The sequence below is a fragment of the Lathyrus oleraceus genome, chromosome 6 (genome assembly GCF_024323335.1).
Source record: "Lathyrus oleraceus cultivar Zhongwan6 chromosome 6, CAAS_Psat_ZW6_1.0, whole genome shotgun sequence".
Classification (NCBI taxonomy): Eukaryota; Viridiplantae; Streptophyta; class Magnoliopsida; order Fabales; family Fabaceae; genus Lathyrus; species Lathyrus oleraceus.
The window spans coordinates 459,266,125-459,287,550 of record NC_066584.1 but is presented as its reverse complement, the minus strand read 5'-3'; the positions used below and the strand labels follow the sequence as shown (position 1 = coordinate 459,287,550).

Genomic DNA, 21,426 nt, shown 5'->3' with positions numbered 1-21,426 from the left:
CATCCATACCTCACTCACCTTGTGATTGTCATTGTATTTAGCCATATATTTTTTTCCTTAATGTTAATGCATGTTCAACCTTGTTATTGTTTATATCCAAGGGAAAGGAATCATGATATTCTTGTCATTTTGCATGTGTGTGTTTATCTTCATCCTATACAACTTTGCTTCCCCTTAATCCAAAGTTTCTAGATACAATCTTAGGTCCCCCATGTACCAATGAATGCCTTTACCATGTCAAATATGATTTTGTATTCACCATCAATGTGTTATGTCTTGTGATTTTATGTGAAACTTCGTCATGTCTTGTTTACTTTTATCTTAATGTCTAAAAACCATGATCAATATTGTCATCCATACCTCACTCACCTTGTGATTGTCATTGTATTTAGCCATATATTTTTTGCCTTAATGTTAATGCATGTTCAACCTTGTTATTGTTTATATCCGAGGGAAAGGAATCATGATATTCTTGTCATTTTGCATGTGTGTGTTTATCTTCATCCTATACAACTTTGCTTCCCTTTAATCCAAAGCTTCTAGATACAATCTTAGGTCCCCCCTCAATGTAAACCTTAGAATTCTCTCTCTCTCTCTCTCTCTCTCTCTCTCTATCTCTATCTCTATCTCTCCTTATTATAACCACTTTCATAATAAAATTTGACTTAGGTCATTGTTTTCCCTTTTATATCTTAATCAAATGCTTCAAAACACTTTAGCATATTCAAAGATCTTTTCATAAGATCTAAAACACACAAACTTAATTCAAATTCTTTTACCACTTTGACTTTTCCATGTTTAAAACTTTTTCATAAAAGGATTAGACATGAGTCATCCCTAGTTGAGATTTAAATCTCCTACCCCATAACATTATTGAGATTGATATTGATTCTTTTCCATTTGGAAGAGGTATGTGGCATACTTGGTTATTTTATATTCAAGTGAGAGACCTTCTTTCAATTTTATGCAAAGATATATCTTCCACATGTTTGTGGTGGTTTAAAAGTGAGTTTTCTACTTAATATGACAATTTTCGTCTTTCTCATAAAATCAACCCTAACAAATCCCTTCTTACTTTTGAACCCTAACTACGAGGTTTTGATCCTTCACGGATACGTAGGCATAAGACTCAATATCTTTCCAAATCATAAAACAATAAAAGATGTTCTTTTACTCACCTCCCCAATCAAATAGCAAACAATTTTAAACTAAACACATATATTTAAAAGGTTCCTGTAGAGTACTACAGATGATTATGGTGCTAATACCTTCCATTTTCATAACACACCCCCGTACCTTAGAATCTCCCCCCTTTTTGCTTAGCTTAAGTTTAATCTTCTAGGTTTGCATATATATATATATATATATATATATATATATATATATATATATATATATATATATATATATATATATATATATATATATATATATATATATTGAGTTGTTTTTGAATCTTTTCCCGTTCTCTTGGATAAATTAAAGTTCGGTGGTGATATTTTGATTCATGAGTCAAGTCTAATCAATAGTTTGGTCTCTGATTCTTCACCGCGACACATACAACATATAAATCATCATCAACAATATTAACTTTTATCAACAAAAACATACAACTTATATCAACAACATATAACTTTTATAAACAAAAACATATATCAACAAAAACTAAATCATCAACAACATCCAATTTTTATCAACAACAACATACATTAAACAAAATACAACATATAACAATTAAGACTAAATAAAAAACAACATACAACTTTTACCAACAACGAACTACCTTACACACCATACAACATATATATAAAAAAACTAAATCATCAACGACATATAACTTTTATTAATAACAACATAGTTTAAACAACATATAACATATAACAACAAAAAGGAAATAAAAAATAATATAAAATATGGAAAAGTTTCGTGCATGTACCTTAAATGTGAAGATGGAGGAAGATAAATGAGATTTACGTAACATCTTTCCTTGATCATTTCCTTGATCCACAAACGAGATATGGAAAGTCTGAATTTTTTTTAAGAAGAACATAATCATACTTGGAACAAATATGATAACTACTTTCTCATTTATATTATCGTTTGATATGTTAAACACGAATGAACCATTTCAAAAACAGATATCCAATTAGAGACAACCAAAAAAACACAAAAAATAATGTGAAACCGAAATGGAAGAAAACGTATGGAGGAATGACGTACCTTAAAAGTTCTTCAAAGATATGAATATTAGTACCTATACAAAGAAAAATTGAAGAAAGCATATGAATAACATGATTATATTTTAGAAGCAGAAGAAAAAGAAAGATAAAAAATAAAAATTGTTGAACTTGATTAACTTTTAGTATGAAGAAGAAGAGAGACGAGTTTTGTGGAAGAAGAAGAGAGACAAATACGTTGGATATAGAAGTGAGAGATGTTAGAGTTTTGTGTTTTGAGCGAGACTACTATTCTTTGCTGACAACTTCATATATGTGTGTGTGTGTGTGTGTGTGTGTGTGTGTGTGTGGGCGCGTGCTTCTGCGTGTAAGCGTGTGTGTGTGTGTGTGTGTGTGTCTGTGTACGCGTGCGTGTGTGTAAAACTTATCACCATTGTTTCTAAGAAAAATCGTGATAAAATATTAGTACTATTCACAATGGTTTCTGATAATAACTTTGGTGATATGTATTTTAATTTTAATATATTTATAAGAGTATATGAACAAGTCCTTTTTATAACGAAAAAATAAAAAATTTGTTGATGCTTGGATTTCAAGCATGTAACTTTTTAATTATCACCATATTTATTATTTTAAACCGTGATGAAATTTCTTTTAATAAAATCAAAATAAATTCAGGCGCATTAAGATTCAATCTAATTAAATATATCAACTATAAGGAAATGACTGAATAAAGGAGAATATATTATAAGTTACGTAATGCATTGCATTTTAAAAAGAAACCGCCATTACATGTAAGCATTTAGAAACTAGATACGAAATGACACAAACAATATTGATTATATATTTTTTAAAAATCTAACATTAAGTTATGAAATGTTTAACACAAAATAAATACAAAAAATTATGAAATTTTAAATAGTTTTCACACGACGCAATATATTTTAAAATAATTTTCACTCTTTTGTCGCGCATTATCATAAATAATATCACGTGATAAATATTATAATTGTACCATTTATAATTTAAAAAAAAAAGTTGTGATACTTATATTACCATTGCTCATTGTTTTGATATTAAAAATTAAATAATTTGAATAAAAATTTTAGAAAAAATTTTAAAGCAAGAATATTCCATCTTGAAATTTTGTCTTTTATAAATTAAATCATTATTTTCAAGTTTTAATATTTAATATTTGTTGTATGACAATAATATAAGCATATTTATTGTAAATTTTTGAACTATCAAAGTATCAAAGTAGAGTTTATCCATTAGGTGTTGAATAATCTAAAATATATAAAATAGTAAAACAATGTCATTTTTTTACATTGAATTTTCTACCATATAAACCATATAAAAAGAGATTTGATGTGAATCTCTCAATATAATAAATATTTTAATGTAACGAAAAGATACAACATTTGGAAAATAAATGGGTTTCAACTTTTATAGACATATTCAAATAAAAATGAAAATTAGTCACTCAAAATTTGGTTATAAATCAACCTCTTCACACTCAATTATAATGTATAATTTCTTAGTTTGAAATTCCAAACACATTCATCATTTTCTTTTCTCTTTTCTCTTTAATGTCAACCATGTCAACCGGAAGGAAAGGTCTGGTCGCCAAAAGATTGAGATGAAAAAGATGAGCAATGAGAGCAATATGCAAATGACTTTCTGAAAGCGTCGTGGTGGGCTTTTCATAAAAGCCAGTGAGCTTAGCACACTTTTTGGTGCAGATATTGCTCTTGTTGTATTCTCACCTGGTGAGAAAGTGTTTTCCTTTGGTCACCCACATGTTGATACAGTCATAGATCGTTATCTATCACGGGTCCCACCCCAAATTAATGGCACCATGCAATTTCTTGAGGCTCACCGTAGCGCAAACGTGTGTGAGCTCAATAATCACCTGACAGAAATTAACAATATGTTGGATATTGAGAAGAAGTGTGGTGATGAGTTAAGCCATTTGTGAAAGGCGACCGAGGCTCAGTTTTGGTGGGCGTGTCCCATTGATGGAATGAATAGGGCTCAAGTTATACTATTCAAGAAGGCTTTAGAGGAACTTAAGAAACTTGTTACACAACATGTTGATAGGCTTGTAATTCAAGGTGCACCTTCCCAAAATATTCCATTTTATGTTGGAAATTTTTCTAACTCTAACATGTCAATCAATCACCAAGTAAATCCTCAACAAGCTCAAATGTTTCAACAACATTTTTTTCAAAATCCTATGATGCAAACTCATTTATTTGGTTTCAACAATATGGGTGGAATTGACGAGTATGGACCCTCGAGAATCTTTTGATTAGCTGACTTAGATCCGAAAAATGGTTGAGAAATGAGAGAGATATGATTGATATAAGATTTGAAAAATAATGAAAGAAGAAAATAGGAAAATAAGAAGAAAGAGATTGAAGAAGAAGCTGACATGGCGTGGAAAAGTCAAACCAAACGCGTTTTTATAATATATACAATTCCTTGTGTTATAACGAACAAATGTATAGCTACCCTGGTGGTAGAAACGTGTGCCCTAAGTCACTTACAACCCAAAGATATGGGGTTTGAATCCACCTTATCCTAAACTTTGTTTTTTTTTCAAACAGTGCATGGAACCCTAATGATGTGGGTTCGAACCTAGTCAGTGTAATGTTTATTTTTTTTCTCACTTGTTAAATGTTCATTTTTCTTCGTAACTTCAAATATCCATAACTTCATGATCCCTTAACATTTTTGACCCATTCATTTTGTCATGTGTTTATGAGAATGTCTATTTTATGAATCCATAAAAAATCTCAAAAAATAATATTTATTTTGACCATTTTTATTAGGTAGAAAACTAGTGCATTTTATGTTGTTTTTAGGCCTTTTTAATGGATTTTATTTTATTGTTTCTTTGTTCTAAGTGATCATAGATGTTTGTGTGACCAGTTTATATTTTTTTAGATATTGTTTGATGTTGGTAGCATTTTTTTTACTTAAACATGATCATATTTTTGGCATTATACCATGATCAAATGACCTTGTTTTAAAATATTAGTGATTGATTATTTATATGAAACTTAGTGTTTTGTTTAGATGAATCTTTTGAAGAATATTGATGCATGATTAGGGTTCCCACTTAAGCTTGGTCTTATCATGAACTTTGATTCAAGTTTAATGTTTATTTTGTGAAGACTTATAATGTGATGCATGTTTGACCTAAATTGATTCATGTTGTCTTTACCATGTACCAATGAATGCCTTTACCATATCAAATATGAGACTTTGTATTCACCATCAATGTGTTGTGTCTTATGATGTTATGTGAAACTTCGTAATGGCTTATTTATTTTTATCTTAATGTCTAAAAACCATGATCAATATTGTCATCCATACCTCACTCACCTTGTGATTGTTATTGTATTTAGCCATATATTTTTTGCCTTAATGTTAATGCATGTTCAACCATGTTATTGTTTATATCCAAGGGAAAGGAATCATGATATTCTTGTCATTTTGCATGTGTGTGTTTATATGCATCCTATACAACTTTGCTTCCCCTTAATCTAAAGCTTCTTGATACAATCTTAGGTCCCCCTCAATGTAAACCTTAGGATTCTCTCTCTCTCTCTCTCTCTCTCTCTCTCTCTCCCTCTCTCTCTCTCTCTCTCTCTCTCTCTCTCTCTCTCTCTCTCTCTCTCTCTCTCTCTCTCTCTTTCTCTCTCTCTCTCTCTCTCTCCTTATTATAACCATCTTCATAATAAAATTTGACTTAGGTCATTATTTTCCCTTTTATTTCTTAATCAAATGCTTCAAAACACTTTAGCATATTCAAAGATCTTTTCATAAGATATAAAAAACACAAACTTAATTCAAACCCTTTTACCACTTTGGCTTTTCCATGTTTAAAACCTTTTCATAAAAGGATTAGACATGAGTCATCCTTAGTTGAGATTTAAATCTTCTACCCCATAACATTGTTGAGATTGATATTGATTCTTTTCCATTTGGAAGAGGTATGTGGCATACTTGATTATTTTATATCCAAGTGAGAGCCCTTCTTTCAATTTGATGCAAAGATATATCTTCCACATATTTGTGGTGGTTTAAAAGTGAGTTTTCTACTTAATATGACAATTTTCCTCTTTCTCATAAAATCAACCCCAACAAATCTCTTCTTACTTTTGAACCCGAACTACGAGGTTTTGATCCTTCATGGGTACGTAGGCATAAGACTCAATGTCTTTCCAAATCATCAAACAATAAAAGATGTTCTTTTACTCACCTCCCCAATCAAATAACAAACAATTTAAAACTAAACACATATATTTAAAAGGTTCCTGTAGAGTACTACAGATGATTATGGTGCTAATACCTTCCATTTTCATAACACACCCCCGTACCTTAGAATCTCCCCCCTTTTTGCTTAGCTTAAGTTTAATCTTCTAGGTTTGCATATATATATATATATATATATATATATATATATATATATATATATATATATATATATATATATATATATATATATATATATATATATATATATATATATATATATAGAGTTATTTTTGAATCTTTTCCGTTCTCTTGGATAAATTAAAGTTCGGTGGTGATATTTTGATTCATGAGTCAAGTCTAATCAATAGCTTGGTCTCTGATTCTTCACCGCGACACATACAACATATAAATCATCATCAATAATATTAACTTTTATCAACAAAAACATACAACTTTTATCAACAACATATAACTTTTATAAACAAGAACATATATAAAAAAAAAATTAAATCATCAACAACATCCAATTTTTATCAACAACAACACACCTTAAATAAAATACAACATATAACAATTAAAACTAAATACAAAACAACATACAACTTTTAGCAACAACAAACTACCTTACACACCATACAACATATATATAAAAAAACTAAATCATCAACGACATATAACTTTTATTAATAACAACATAGTTTAAACAATATATAACATATAACAACAAAAAGGAAATCAACAATAAAATAAAATATGGAAAATTTTTGTGCATGTACCTCAAATGTGAAGATGAAGGAAGATAAATGAGATTTATGTAACGTCTTTCCATGATCATTTCCTTGATCCACAAACGACATATGGAAAGTCTGAATTTTTTTTAAGCAGAACATAATCATACTTGGAACATATATGATATTCTCATTTATATTGTCGTTTCATATGTTAAACACGAATGAACCATTTCAAAAACAGATATTCAATTAGAGACAACCCAAAAAACATAAAAAACCATGTGAAACCGAAATGGAAGAAAACGTATGGAGGAATGACGTACCTTGAAAGTTCTTCAAAGGTATGAATATTAGTACCTATACAAAGAAAAATTGAAGAAAGCATATGAATAACATGATTATATTTTAGAAGCAGAAGAAGAAGAAAGATAAAAAAAGAAAAATTGTTGAACTTGATTAACTTTTAGTATGAAGAAGAAGAGAGACGAGTTCTGTGGAAGAAGAGAGACAAGTACGTTGGATATAGAAGTGAGAGATGTTAGAGTTTTGTGTTTTGAGCGAGACTACTATTCTTTGCTGACAACTTCATAACTTTGATTATATATATATATATATATATATATATATATATATATATATATATATATATATATATATATATATATATATATATATATATGTGTGTGTGTGTGTGTGTGTGTGTGTGTGTGTGTATGTGTGTGTATGTGTGTGCGTGCGTGCGTGCGTGTGAACGTGCGTGTGTGTGTGTGCGCGCGTGCATGTGTGTAAAACTTATCACCATTGTTTCTAAGAAAAACCATAATAAAATATTAGTACTATTCAGAATGGTTTCTGATAATAACTTTGGTGATATGGATTTTAATTTTAATATATTTATAAGAGTATATGAACAAATCCTTTTTATAACGAAAAAAAATTGTTGATGCTTGGATTTCAAGCATTTAACTTTTTAATTATCACCATATTTATTATTTTAAACCGTGATGAAATTTATTTTAATAAAATAAAAATAAATTCAAGAGCATTAAGATTCAATCTAATTAAATATATCAACTATAAGAAAATTAGTCAATAAAGGAGAATATATTATAAGTTACGTAATGCATTGCATTTTGAAAAGAAACCGCGTAAGCATTTAGAAACTAGATAAGAAATGACACAAACAATATTGATTATATATTTTAAAAAAATCTAACATTAAGTTATGAAATGTTTAACACAAAATAAATACAAAAAATTATGAAATTTTAAATAGTTTTCACACGTTTTCCACGCATTATATTTTAAAATAATTTTCACTCTCTTATCGTGCATTATCATAAATAATATCATGTGATAAATATTATAATTGTACCATTTATAATTTTTAAAAAAAGTTGCGATACTTCTATTACCATTGCCCATTGTTTAGATATTAAAAATTAAATAATTTGAATAAAAAATTTAGAAAAAATTTTAAAGCAAGAATTTTCCATCTTGAAATTTTGTCTTTTATAAATTAAATAATTATTTTAAAGTTTTAATATTTAATATTTGTTGTATGACAATAATATAAGCATATTTATTGTAAGTTTTTGAACTATCAAAGTATCAAAGTAGAGTTTATCCACTAGGTGTTGAATAATCTAAAATATATAAAATAGTAAAACAATGTCATTTTTTACATTGAATTTTCTACCATATAAATCATGTAAAAAGAGATTTGATGTGAATCTCTCAATATAATAAATATTTTAATGTAACGAAAAGATACAACGTTTGGAAAATAAATGGGTTCCAACTTTTATAGACATATTCAAATAAAAGAGAAAATTAGTCACTCGAAATTTGGTTATAAAACAACCTCTTCACACTCAATTATAATGTATAATTTCTTAGTTTGAAGTTCCAAACACATTCATCATTTTCTTTTGTCTTTTCTCTTTAATTTCAACCATGTCAACCGGAAGGAAAGGTCGTGGTCGCCAAAAGATTGAGATGAAAAAGATGAGCAATGAGAGCAATATGCAAGTGACTTTCTCAAAGCGTCGTGGTGGGCTTTTCAAGAAAGCCAGTGAGCTTAGCACACTTTGTGGTGCAGATATGGCTCTTGTTGTATTCTCACCTGGTGAGAAGGTGTTTTCCTTTGGTCACCCACATGTTGATACAATCATAGATCGTTATCTATCACGGGTCCCACCCCAAATTAATGGCACCATGCAATTTCTTGAGGCTCAACGTAGCGCAAACGTGCGTGAGCTCAATAATCACCTGACAGAAATTAACAGTATGTTGGACATTGAGAAGAAATGTGGTGATGAGTTAAGTAATTTGCGAAAGGCGGCCGAGGCTCAGTTTTGGTGGGCGTGTCCCATTGATGGAATGAATAGGGCTCAAGTTGTACTATTCAAGAAGGCTTTAGAGGAACTTAAGAAACTCGTTACACAACATGTTGATTGTAACACCCCGAATATTGTTGGACTAATTCAAATATTATTTTAATATGATTATTTGAAGGTAAAATGATTTATTAAATAATATTGGGAATTATTATTATTATTATTATAGATGTTAATTATTTAATAACAATTAAATAAATAAATGGAATATGAAGAGTGGAAGGGTAAAAGTGGAATTTGGATAAAAAGAGGCCAAAGTGAGAACTTAGGGTGTTTTCACGTATTGTTGCCTCAGAGTCAGAAAAAGGGAGAAACGCTGAAGGGAAAGAGAAGGAAGAGGAAAAGGCCAAAGATTGCTCAGAGCTTCCTTCAATCCAAAGAGGTAAGGGGTCTGAACCTTATTAAACGATAATATGCGAGCAAATTCATGATATATGTTGGATTGTTGATGGATTTTGGGGATTTTAGGGAGATTGGGAAAGTTGGGGTTTGATGGAAATCCCCGATTTGTGAGTTTCGTTGAGTTATATGCTTTATAACCGAAGTATGTTGTGTATGTATGACTGTTAAATGTTGATATTGGGTTGTTAGCTGTGGAGTATGAGTTATGACAAGTAGAGAAGCAAAGCTGCGCTAGGTTCTGTAGCAGAGGGCTTCTGTTCGCGCGCGATTCGCGGCGCGAAGCCCAGTTCGCGGCGCGAACTGGGCAGAATCCAGAGGAGTTCTGGAACGCACCGTTCGCGGCGCGAACCCTGCTGCGCGGCGCGAACTGTGCTGTGCAGAAGTTGATGTTGGCGAGTTTTGGGTACGTTGAGTTGCGAGACTCTTAGTAAGTCGCTGTACTTGTGTTATAAACAATTAATAGTGATTATATGATTGTGTACGAGGTGTTTATGATGATGAGATGTTGAATTTACGTGTTTAGTTATAAATGTGTTATGTAACGATGTGATATCGTTGTAATATTGTTGTTGTTTTGTTGAGTGTGTGTCATGTTATTAATGATGATGATAACATGACTATATGATGCTGTTGTTGCTATGTTGATTATGATGCATGTTTGATGTGCATGCATTCATGAAAGGCCGATGTCTAGTGATGAACGGACTGAGTTCCAATGATGTTGTTGACTCCGGCTTGTTGAGAGGCTTGGTTCCTTGCGGGGAACTCGGATTCTATGGTGATGAATCTGGGAGTGGTGATCCTATAGTTGGTCACAAAATGGGTATACCGAGTCGTGTTGAGTCATGCATGGGTGTGTGCATTGCATTTGATATGTTGTTTTGTTGATGTTCATGAGTATGATGATTATGATGATTATGATGAGCTGTGTTGGCATATGTGAAATATATTTATGTTTATATTTCTGTCGTTATATTATTATTTAATAATGTAATTCTCACCCCTTCTGCATGTGTTTATGTTCATCTATGATGAGCAATGTGCAGATAAAGAAGAGTAGCTATTGTTGAGGTTTGAAGAATAAGTGTAGAGTTATTCTGCAGAGTCGAGTCAAATGCTCTGGTCATGTGACACCGGGGTTATGGGGTTCGATAGATAATTGGTTATTATTTACGTTGTTTACGATGACTAATATGTTGAGATGTTTTGTTGAGATAATGTTGAAACATTATTATTAATTGTTATATGATGAATGATAATATTGGTGTTGTTGTCCGCTGCGAAGTTTTAATAAAATAAATAATATGTTTTTTTATTGTGATGTGATAAAAGTATTATGTTGTAAGAAATGTAAACTCTTCTACATGTTGTACTCTGATAATCTATTTAAATATGTCGTTTGGGTAGAAGGGTGTTACATTAGTGGTATCAGAGCATAGTCAGTCCAGTCGAGTCATAATGTGATGTTTTCCCTGTTGGTCGATTAGTGTAAATGACACTGTCGATATTTAACGGTTGTAGTGGTGTTGTGCAGAGTATGGTTGGAGAAAATGACCGTGCGATTGCTGAGGCTTTGGCTGCTATGGCGCAGGCTATGCAGGCGCAGCAGAATCCGCCGGTCGACGAGTTTAAGAATTTGGGAAGGTTTCTGAAGAATAACCCTCCTACATTCAAAGGGCGCTATGATCCAGATGGTGCTCAGATTTGGCTGAGGGAAATTGAGAAGATTTTCCGGGTGATGACGTGTACCGAAGCGCAGAAGGTGCAGTTTGGTACGCATATGTTATCTGAAGAGGCTGAGAACTGGTGGGATAACACTCGCCAGAGAATCGAAGTACCAGATGCTGAGATGACTTGGGAAAGGTTCAAGACGGTCTTTCTGGAGAAATATTTTCCTGCTGATGTGCGATGTAAGAAGGAGATGGAATTTCTAGAACTGAAGCAGGGTAACATGTCTGTTGCTGAGTACGCTTCGAAGTTTGAGGAGCTGGTGCAGTATTGTCCTCATTATAATGACGCTGGTGCTGAGGGATCCAAGTGTGTCAAGTTTGAGAACGGGTTGCGTCCCGAGATCAAACAAGGCATTGGTTACCAGGAGATTCGTAGGTTTCCTACACTGGTTAATAAGTGCAGGATATTTGAGGAAGATAGCAAGGCTAGGACTGCCCATTACAAGAGTCTTAGTGAGAAGAAGAATAAGGATCGTGGTGGTCCTTATGCATCTCCGAATGGTAAAGGTAAGCAGAAAGTGGTAGATGAGAAGAAGCCAAGTGGGGGAGGATCTCTCATAGCTGGTAAATGCTTCAAGTGTGGCGAGCCAGGCCACCGTGCTGACAGCTGTACCAAGAAAGTGCTGAGATGTTTCCGATGCGGTCAGGCTGGTCATAGAGTTACTGAATGTAAGGATGCTGGTCCGACATGTTTTAATTGTGGCGAGAAAGGCCATATCAGTTCGCAGTGCTCGAAACCGAAGAAGGCGGCTACTGCAGCTCATACTACTGGTAGGGTGTTTGCTCTGAGTGGGGCTGAAGCTCCTAAAGAAGATAATCTGATTAAAGGTACTTGCTTGATTAATAATGTTGAATTGCTTGCTATTGTTGACACTGGTGCTACTCATTCGTTTATTTCGTATGAGTGTGCGACTAGGATTGGTGTGATTATGTCGTCCCTAGGCGGAAGTATGGTGATAGATACTCCTGCTAATGGTTCTGTGGAGACTTCTGTTGTCTGTCGAGGTTGTCAGTTGACGATCTTTGAGAGAGAGTTCGTGGTTGATTTGGTGTGCTTACCCTTGCACCAAATTGATATTATTCTGGGAATGAATTGGCTAGAATTCTATGGCGTGTCTATCAACTGCTATAGAAAGACGGTGCAGTTTTCTGAAGTTGGTGAGAATGATGAGGCAAGATTTCTATCTGCTAGGCAGGTGGGGGATTTTGTGAAAGATGAAGCCCAGATATTCGCTTTATTTGCGTCTCTGCAAGCGGATAAGAAAGTGGTGAGTGTAGATTTGCCTGTTGTCTGTGAATTTCAGGATGTGTTTCCGGAGGATGTAAGTGATTTACCTCCAGAACGTGAAGTTGAATTTGCCATTGACTTAGTACCAGGTACGAGTCCAGTGTCGATGCCTCCTTATAGAATGTCGGCAACTGAATTAGTTGAATTGAAGAAGCAACTTGAAGAATTGCTTGAGAAGAAGTTTGTGCGTCCAAGTGTTTCTCCTTGGGGTGCACCAGTATTGTTAGTGAAGAAGAAAGAAGGTACGATGAGGTTATGTGTCGATTATCGGCAGTTGAATAAGGTGACTATCAAGAATCGGTATCCATTGCCGAGGATTGATGATTTGATGGACCAGTTGGTTGGAGCTCATGTTTTCAGTAAGATTGATTTGCGGTCGGGTTATCATCAGATCCGAGTGAAGTCAGATGATATTGCGAAGACTGCTTTCCGTACGAGGTATGGTCATTATGAATACACTGTGATGCCGTTCGGTGTGTCTAATGCTCCAAGCGTGTTTATGGAGTATATGAATCGTATATTTCATCCGTACCTTGATAAGTTTGTTGTGGTGTTCATAGATGATATATTGATATATTCTAAGACGGAAGAAGAGCATGCAGGACATCTGAGAATTGTTTTGCAGGTGTTAAGAGAAAAGAAATTATATGCAAAGTTATCTAAATGTGAGTTCTGGTTGAAGGAAGTGAGTTTCCTTGGCCATGTGATTTCGAGTGGTGGGATTTCTGTTGATCCTGCTAAAGTTGGTGCTGTATTACAGTGGGAGACTCCGAAGTCTGCTACTGAGATACGCAGTTTTCTGGGGTTAGCTGGTTATTATCGCAGATTTATTGAGGGCTTCTCTAAGTTGGCATTGCCGTTGACGCAGTTGACTAAGAAGGGTCAAGTGTATGTATGGGATGCAGCTTGTGAAGCGAGTTTTGTTGAGTTGAAGAGGCGGTTGACCAGTGCTCCAGTGTTGATCTTGCCTAATCCTGGTGAGTCCTTCGTTGTTTATTGTGATGCTTCTTTGATGGGTCTTGGTGGTGTTTTGATGCAGAATGGTAAAGTTGTAGCTTATGCTTCTAGACAGTTGAAAGTTCATGAGAGGAATTATCCTACGCATGATCTAGAACTTGCGGCTGTTGTATTTGTGTTGAAAATGTGGAGGCATTATCTGTATGGTTCCAGATTCGCAGTGTTCAGTGATCACAAGAGTCTGAAGTATCTGTTTGATCAGAAAGAGTTAAATATGAGGCAGAGAAGGTGGTTAGAATTACTGAAGGATTTTGACTTTGAATTGAGTTATCATCCCGGTAAGGCTAATGTAGTTGCAGATGCACTGAGTAGAAAGTCTCTACATATGTCTATGATGATGGTTCGGGAGCTTGAGTTAATTGAACAGTTCCGTGATATGAGTTTGGGTTGTGAAGTTTCCGCTGATAGTGTAAAGTTGGGTATGCTGAAGTTGACTAGTGGAATTCTGGAAGATATTCGGAATGGTCAGCAAGTTGATGTCGCTCTAGTTGATCATATTACTATGGTTAACCAGGGTAATGGTGGTAATTTTGAGATTGATGAGAATGGCATCCTGCGATTTAAAGGTAGAGTTTGTGTTCCTGAGGTGTCTGAATTGAAAAAGAGTATTCTTGAAGAGGGCCATAGGAGTGGATTGAGTATCCATCCAGGTGCAACTAAAATGTATCAAGATTTGAAGAAGTTGTTTTGGTGGGCTGGTATGAAAAGAGATGTTGCTAAGTTTGTGTATGCCTGTTTGACTTGTCAGAAGTCAAAGATTGAGCATCAGAAACCGGCAGGTATGATGCAACCTTTGAAGATTCCTGAATGGAAGTGGGATAGCATTTCCATGGATTTTGTGACGGGATTGCCGAGGACGGTGAAAGGTAATGATTCTATTTGGGTGATTGTGGATCGATTGACTAAGTCGGCGCATTTCTTGCCGATGAAGATTAATCACTCTTTAGAGAAGTTGGCAGGGTTGTATATTGAGGAGATAGTGAGGCTGCATGGTATTCCATCCAGTATTGTGTCTGATAGAGATCCCAGATTTACTTCTAGATTTTGGGAAAGTTTGCAGAAAGCGTTGGGGACTAAGTTGAGGTTGAGTTCAACTTATCATCCTCAGACTGATGGTCAGACTGAAAGAACTATCCAATCCTTGGAGGATTTGTTGAGAGCTTGTGTGTTGGAGCAGAGTGGTTCTTGGGATAGTTATTTGCCGTTGGTGGAGTTTACTTATAATAATAGTTTTCATGCTAGTATCGGTATGGCTCCGTATGAAGCATTGTATGGTAGGAGGTGTAGAACTCCATTGTGTTGGTATGAATCAGGTGAGAGGGTTGTACTCGGACCTGAGATTGTGCAGCAGACGACTGAAAGGGTTAAGATGATTCAGGAGAAAATGAAGATTTCTCAGAGTCGTCAGAAGAGTTATCATGATAAGAGGAGAAAGGCACTTGAGTTCCAAGAGGGAGATCATGTGTTCTTGAGAGTTACTCCGACGACAGGTGTGGGTAGAGCTTTAAAGTCTAAAAAGCTTACTCCGAGGTTTGTGGGTCCGTATCAGATTTTGAAGAGGGTTGGGGAAGTGGCGTATCAGATAGCTTTACCGCCGTCGCTTTCTAATCTGCATGATGTGTTTCATGTATCTCAGTTGAGAAAATATATTGCAGATCCTTCGCAGGTTGTTCAGTTGGATGATATCCAGGTGAGGGATAATTTGACCGTTGAGGTGTTGCCAATTCGGATAGATGACCGAGAAGAGAAGACCCTGAGAGGTAAGAAGATTGCTCTAGTGAAAGTTGTTTGGGGAGGTCCAGCTGGTGAGAGCTTGACTTGGGAGCGTGAAGATCAGATGAAGGAGTCGTATCCGGCTCTATTTGCTTGAGGTATGTTTTCGAGGACGAAAACTTCTAAAGTGGGGGAGAGTTGTAACACCCCGAATATTGTTGGACTAATTCAAATATTATTTTAATATGATTATTTGAAGGTAAAATGATTTATTAAATAATATTGGGAATTATTATTATTATTATTATAGATGTTAATTATTTAATAACAATTAAATAAATAAATGGAATATGAAGAGTGGAAGGGTAAAAGTGGAATTTGGATAAAAAGAGGCCAAAGTGAGAACTTAGGGTGTTTTCACGTATTGTTGCCTCAGAGTCAGAAAAAGGGAGAAACGCTGAAGGGAAAGAGAAGGAAGAGGAAAAGGCCAAAGATTGCTCAGAGCTTCCTTCAATCCAAAGAGGTAAGGGGTCTGAACCTTATTAAACGATAATATGCGAGCAAATTCATGATATATGTTGGATTGTTGATGGATTTTGGGGATTTTAGGGAGATTGGGAAAGTTGGGGTTTTGATGGAAATCCCCGATTTGTGAGTTTCGTTGAGTTATATGCTTTATAACCGAAGTATGTTGTGTATGTATGACTGTTAAATGTTGATATTGGGTTGTTAGCTGTGGAGTATGAGTTATGGCAAGTAGAGAAGCAAAGCTGCGCTAGGTTCTGTAGCAGAGGGCTTCTGTTCGCGCGCGATTCGCGGCGCGAAGCCCAGTTCGCGGCGCGAACTGGGCAGAATCCAGAGGAGTTCTGGAACGCACCGTTCGCGGCGCGAACCCTGCTGCGCGGCGCGAACTGTGCTGTGCAGAAGTTGATGTTGGCGAGTTTTGGGTACGTTGAGTTGCGAGACTCTTAGTAAGTCGCTGTACTTGTGTTATAAACAATTAATAGTGATTATATGATTGTGTACGAGGTGTTTATGATGATGAGATGTTGAATTTACGTGTTTAGTTATAAATGTGTTATGTAACGATGTGATATCGTTGTAATATTGTTGTTGTTTTGTTGAGTGTGTGTCATGTTATTAATGATGATGATAACATGACTATATGATGCTGTTGTTGCTATGTTGATTATGATGCATGTTTGATGTGCATGCATTCATGAAAGGCCGATGCCTAGTGATGAACGGACTGAGTTCCAATGATGTTGTTGACTCCGGCTTGTTGAGAGGCTTGGTTCCTTGCGGGGAACTCGGATTCTATGGTGATGAATCTGGGAGTGGTGATCCTATAGTTGGTCACAAAATGGGTATACCGAGTCGTGTTGAGTCATGCATGGGTGTGTGCATTGCATTTGATATGTTGTTTTGTTGATGTTCATGAGTATGATGATTATGATGATTATGATGAGCTGTGTTGGCATATGTGAAATATATTTATGTTTATATTTCTGTCGTTATATTATTATTTAATAATGTAATTCTCACCCCTTCTGCATGTGTTTATGTTCATCTATGATGAGCAATGTGCAGATAAAGAAGAGTAGCTATTGTTGAGGTTTGAAGAATAAGTGTAGAGTTATTCTGCAGAGTCGAGTCAAATGCTCTGGTCATGTGACACCGGGGTTATGGGGTTCGATAGATAATTGGTTATTATTTACGTTGTTTACGATGACTAATATGTTGAGATGTTTTGTTGAGATAATGTTGAAACATTATTATTAATTGTTATATGATGAATGATAATATTGGTGTTGTTGTCCGCTGCGAAGTTTTAATAAAATAAATAATATGTTTTTTTATTGTGATGTGATAAAAGTATTATGTTGTAAGAAATGTAAACTCTTCTACATGTTGTACTCTGATAATCTATTTAAATATGTCGTTTGGGTAGAAGGGTGTTACATTGATAGGCTTGTAATTCAGGGTGCACCTTCCCAAAATATTCCATTTTACGTTGGAAATTTTTCTAACTCTAACATGTCAATCAATCACCAAGCAAATCCTCAACAAACTCAAATATTTCAACAATATTTTTTTCAAAATCCTATGATGCAAACTCATTTATTTGGTTTCAATAATATAGGTGGAATTGGCGAGTATGGACCCTCGAGACTCTTTTGATTAGCTGACTTAGATCCGAATTTAGGATGTCCTTATGAATATTTATTTTTTTATGTTGTTTTAATTAATTTCAATTAGAGCACACATGTTTAACTAATTTCATTTATGGGACTTGGGTATGACTGAATCTCAATGTTATTTAAATTTTTAGTTTCATGTTTTATTATGTATTGTTCATATAAAAGGCATCTTATTTATTTATATTTTAATATTTCATAAATTTGAATTTATCTTCTAAAGTCCAAATACATCTATTTTATTCCTTTATCATTTTTTAATCATCCGTTGGGAATTAAAGAATTACAATCGAGTGTAAAAAAAGTGGGTGAGAGAATAACATGAAGATATGTGGTAAGTTCATTAAATGTTATTACATAATTTATATTGAATTTTAATATTATGAAGATGCAAGAAAAAATCTATTTGTTGTAAAAGGCTTCATGTATGCAAATGTCATTGTAAATTTGTAATGGCATGAGTATAGTTTATGCAAATGTCGTTGATGATATTCTTAACTATTCTTTGAATCATATGGAGTACGAAGAGAAACTTAGGATAATGTTATTAGTCTTGAGAGAAAAGATTTTTTTTGAAAACTAAGTGAATAATAAATTTGGATGATAAAAGTAAGTTTCTTGGGCCATATGATATCAAAGGGGGGAGAAGGTAGAATGAAAAGAGCTTTCAAGAACTAAAGACATGTTTGACTACGAAACCCTACTTAATTATTCTAGAACCCACCATAGATTTGAATTTTACTTTGATTTCTATTTGAAAGGCTTAGAGTGTACATTGGTGTAAAGTAAAAAAGGTTATCCTAACCTCTTGAGCATAACTACTTTACCAATGACTTAGACCTAATAGGAATAATATTATCCTGGAATATTTGGAGACACCATATTTTTAGTGTCATTTTCTTAGATTCTTAGCAATCATAAGATATTCCAATACTTTGTTTTTCATAAGGTGTTGAACATGGGGAAAAGAAGGTGGATACATGTTTTGATTGACTATAGATTTAATTTAAAACATTACCTAGAAAAGGACAATGTAGTGCCTTACCCTCTGAGTAAATATACTTCAATATATCTTTCATGATGATTCATGACATGAGGCTACTAGAAATATCTCCATATATCTTACAATTGTTTCTAGAGGATTTAAAATTCTTCCTCGATGTTAGAAGGTCAAACTTTTAATTTTATCCGAGACCTTTTTTTGTGGTTTCTAACACTACTACGAAAACACATATAATCACTTTTACAAAAGTCCAATAGTAACGGTTGAACAATTGTTGTTAGGTAGGGTGTGATTTTATGTGGGTATTTACAACTACGGTCCAGTGCCCGTGGTAGAAAACTAGAAAGTGCACTACTTATAACCACAATTGTTTTAAACAATCGTTGTGAAAAATTTAAAGATTCTGGGTTCAATACACAACAACGTCTTTTTTGCTGTTTAAACAACCTTTCACTAAGGTTTTATCTTTCAACCATGATGACATGTTCTTTTGAGTTTATTATAACATATGCGGGATGCTTATTTCATTAACTACACACTAAACATATAACCTTTTAATGTGATATAGAAATTATTAATTTGTCAAAATTAAGTTATATTAGAATAACAAGTTACAATGATCAATGTTTTCCTAGCTTTTTTTCCTTTCATTCTACGTATCTCGCTCGATTTTTTAAGTGCTAGAATTAGATTAAATGATTTTAACTCTTCAAACAAAATTCCATTCTCTACTAGTGTATTGAACTAGTAAATAATGAAGTGTTGATTGAATAACTACAAGCATTAAACCAAAATTTAACTCTCAAAGAGGGAGAAAATTACATAGAATGCGAGGAAGAAAGTTTGAAAAACCTTGATCAATGTAAGTTATTTTCTAAAATAACATAATTTTTTTATTTGAAATTTATAATTCAATTAGAAAGGTTATTTAGTTAGTGAGGGGTTGGTAAAACCCTCACACCACATACGCCATAATAAACTCATCTAATAGAAGTGTTGGTTTAACGTAGTGAAAGCTGCAATATACAATGTAAATCATTAAAAATCAACAACATACTGCCATACCCTAATTTTCAACCCTAAGATTCTACCATCATTTGTATCATTTGTATGACATCTAGCATCTTTGCATTACTAACCTATTGAAAATACAAAAAGATTTTCTACTTTGTTTGTCTTAAGCTAGGGTTTTGCACCAAGAGCTTTCAAGGATTGATCAATCAAGACTTGGCATGAGTTTCAACATTTCAAACTCCTCATCCTTACCAAGTGATCAAGTGACTTCCATCGACAAGAATAAATTCCAAGATCATTCCATCTCAAATTCATCAAGGCCAGAGTTCGTATGATACCCTCAACTAGGGTTTTGACCCAAAGTCAACTGGTTAGTCAAGGCATTATCCCAAAGCATGAAGTATGATTCAAAGACTTCAAATACATCATAAGAATTCACATCATCTAATGTGACCAACAGATCCCATTCATTAAAGATTGCAAGAATTAGATTCATTTGATACAAAGTCAACTGAGGAAAAGTCAAAGTTTGACTTTTGACATTTTTGGTCAACCATGAACTTCTCAACTCAAGGATCATTAAAATATGGTTGATGGATGCATTTGATCAAGAGAAAACAGGAAATTGGAGATTACTTACAAAAAGGGCAAGATTTGGTTATGTAAAATTTTCTAAGTTATGAAAAAAAATACATGTTAAAGTACCCAACTTTCCAAGGCCATAACTTGTGATCCAAGCCACCATTTTCTTTACTCCAATGATAAGATTAAAGCTCTTACTTCATACTTCAAATTTGTCCTTTATGATTGATTCCTAAAAAATGCAAGGATTTCAAGTTATGAAGTCATGAAGTTGGTACCATAAAATTGAAACACTTAGAAAAAATTTCAACCAAATCTGCCTTCAAAAAGTGACTTACTTGATCATCATTTTTCACCATGATCCATATTGATTCAAGGAAATCTCCAAACATTAAAGTTGTAGAGGATGGTCTTAGCTTTCCAAAACGTCCAATATCATGAAATTATCATATTTAAACTATGAGTTTTGAAAAGATGAAGTTGGCTCTTCAAATCTGAATTTTGGGTCATTTTCATGGCAAGTTCATCATGCAACCTTGAGCCAAAACTACATAATCTTACTTTACAGACTATATTTCTTCTAAATCTCACTCTAATTAGAAGATCACACACACTTTTGAGCCATTATCCAAGCAACCATGCCATTACACAATGAATCATTCCATTTTTGGAACAAAGGTTACACTTCCATTTGTGTAAAGTGGCTTTAACCCAACATTAAGTATCATTGAGCTCCCAAAGGGCTTTGGTTCTGAGACATACCAACTCTAAACCTTAAGTCAACTCCTACACTTTAGACAAAGCTCAACAAAATACTCCATACACCTCATGTTTTTGCCATGCTTCCCACTTGGTATTTTATGCAAGAACCGACCAAGCAAGCAAACCAGTACAAGCCACAATTAT

At 33.8% G+C, this 21,426-nt stretch overlaps 1 protein-coding gene and 1 pseudogene across 1 annotated transcript; both read left to right on the top strand.

Annotated features, from left to right (window-relative positions):
* Nucleotides 1–3,775: 3,775 nt before the first annotated feature.
* Nucleotides 3,776–4,488, top strand: LOC127098209 (agamous-like MADS-box protein AGL62; annotated as a pseudogene).
* A 4,642-nt stretch (nucleotides 4,489–9,130) lies between these two features.
* LOC127096430 (agamous-like MADS-box protein AGL62) lies at nucleotides 9,131–17,904 on the top strand. The gene is made up of 2 exons (XM_051034998.1): nucleotides 9,131–9,632; nucleotides 17,678–17,904. Exons 1-2 carry the CDS (start codon nucleotides 9,131–9,133, stop codon nucleotides 17,902–17,904), a joined length of 729 nt encoding a protein of 242 aa, XP_050890955.1.
* Nucleotides 17,905–21,426: the final 3,522 nt, after the last annotated feature.

Coding starts and splice junctions, on each gene's coding strand:
- LOC127096430 (XM_051034998.1), top strand. CDS start 9,131: ATGTCAACCGGAAGGAAAGGTCGTGGTCGCCAAAAGATTGAGATGAAA. Junction 9,633..17,677: donor CGTTACACAACATGTTGATT/GTAACACCCCGA, acceptor TTTGGGTAGAAG/GGTGTTACATTGATAGGCTT.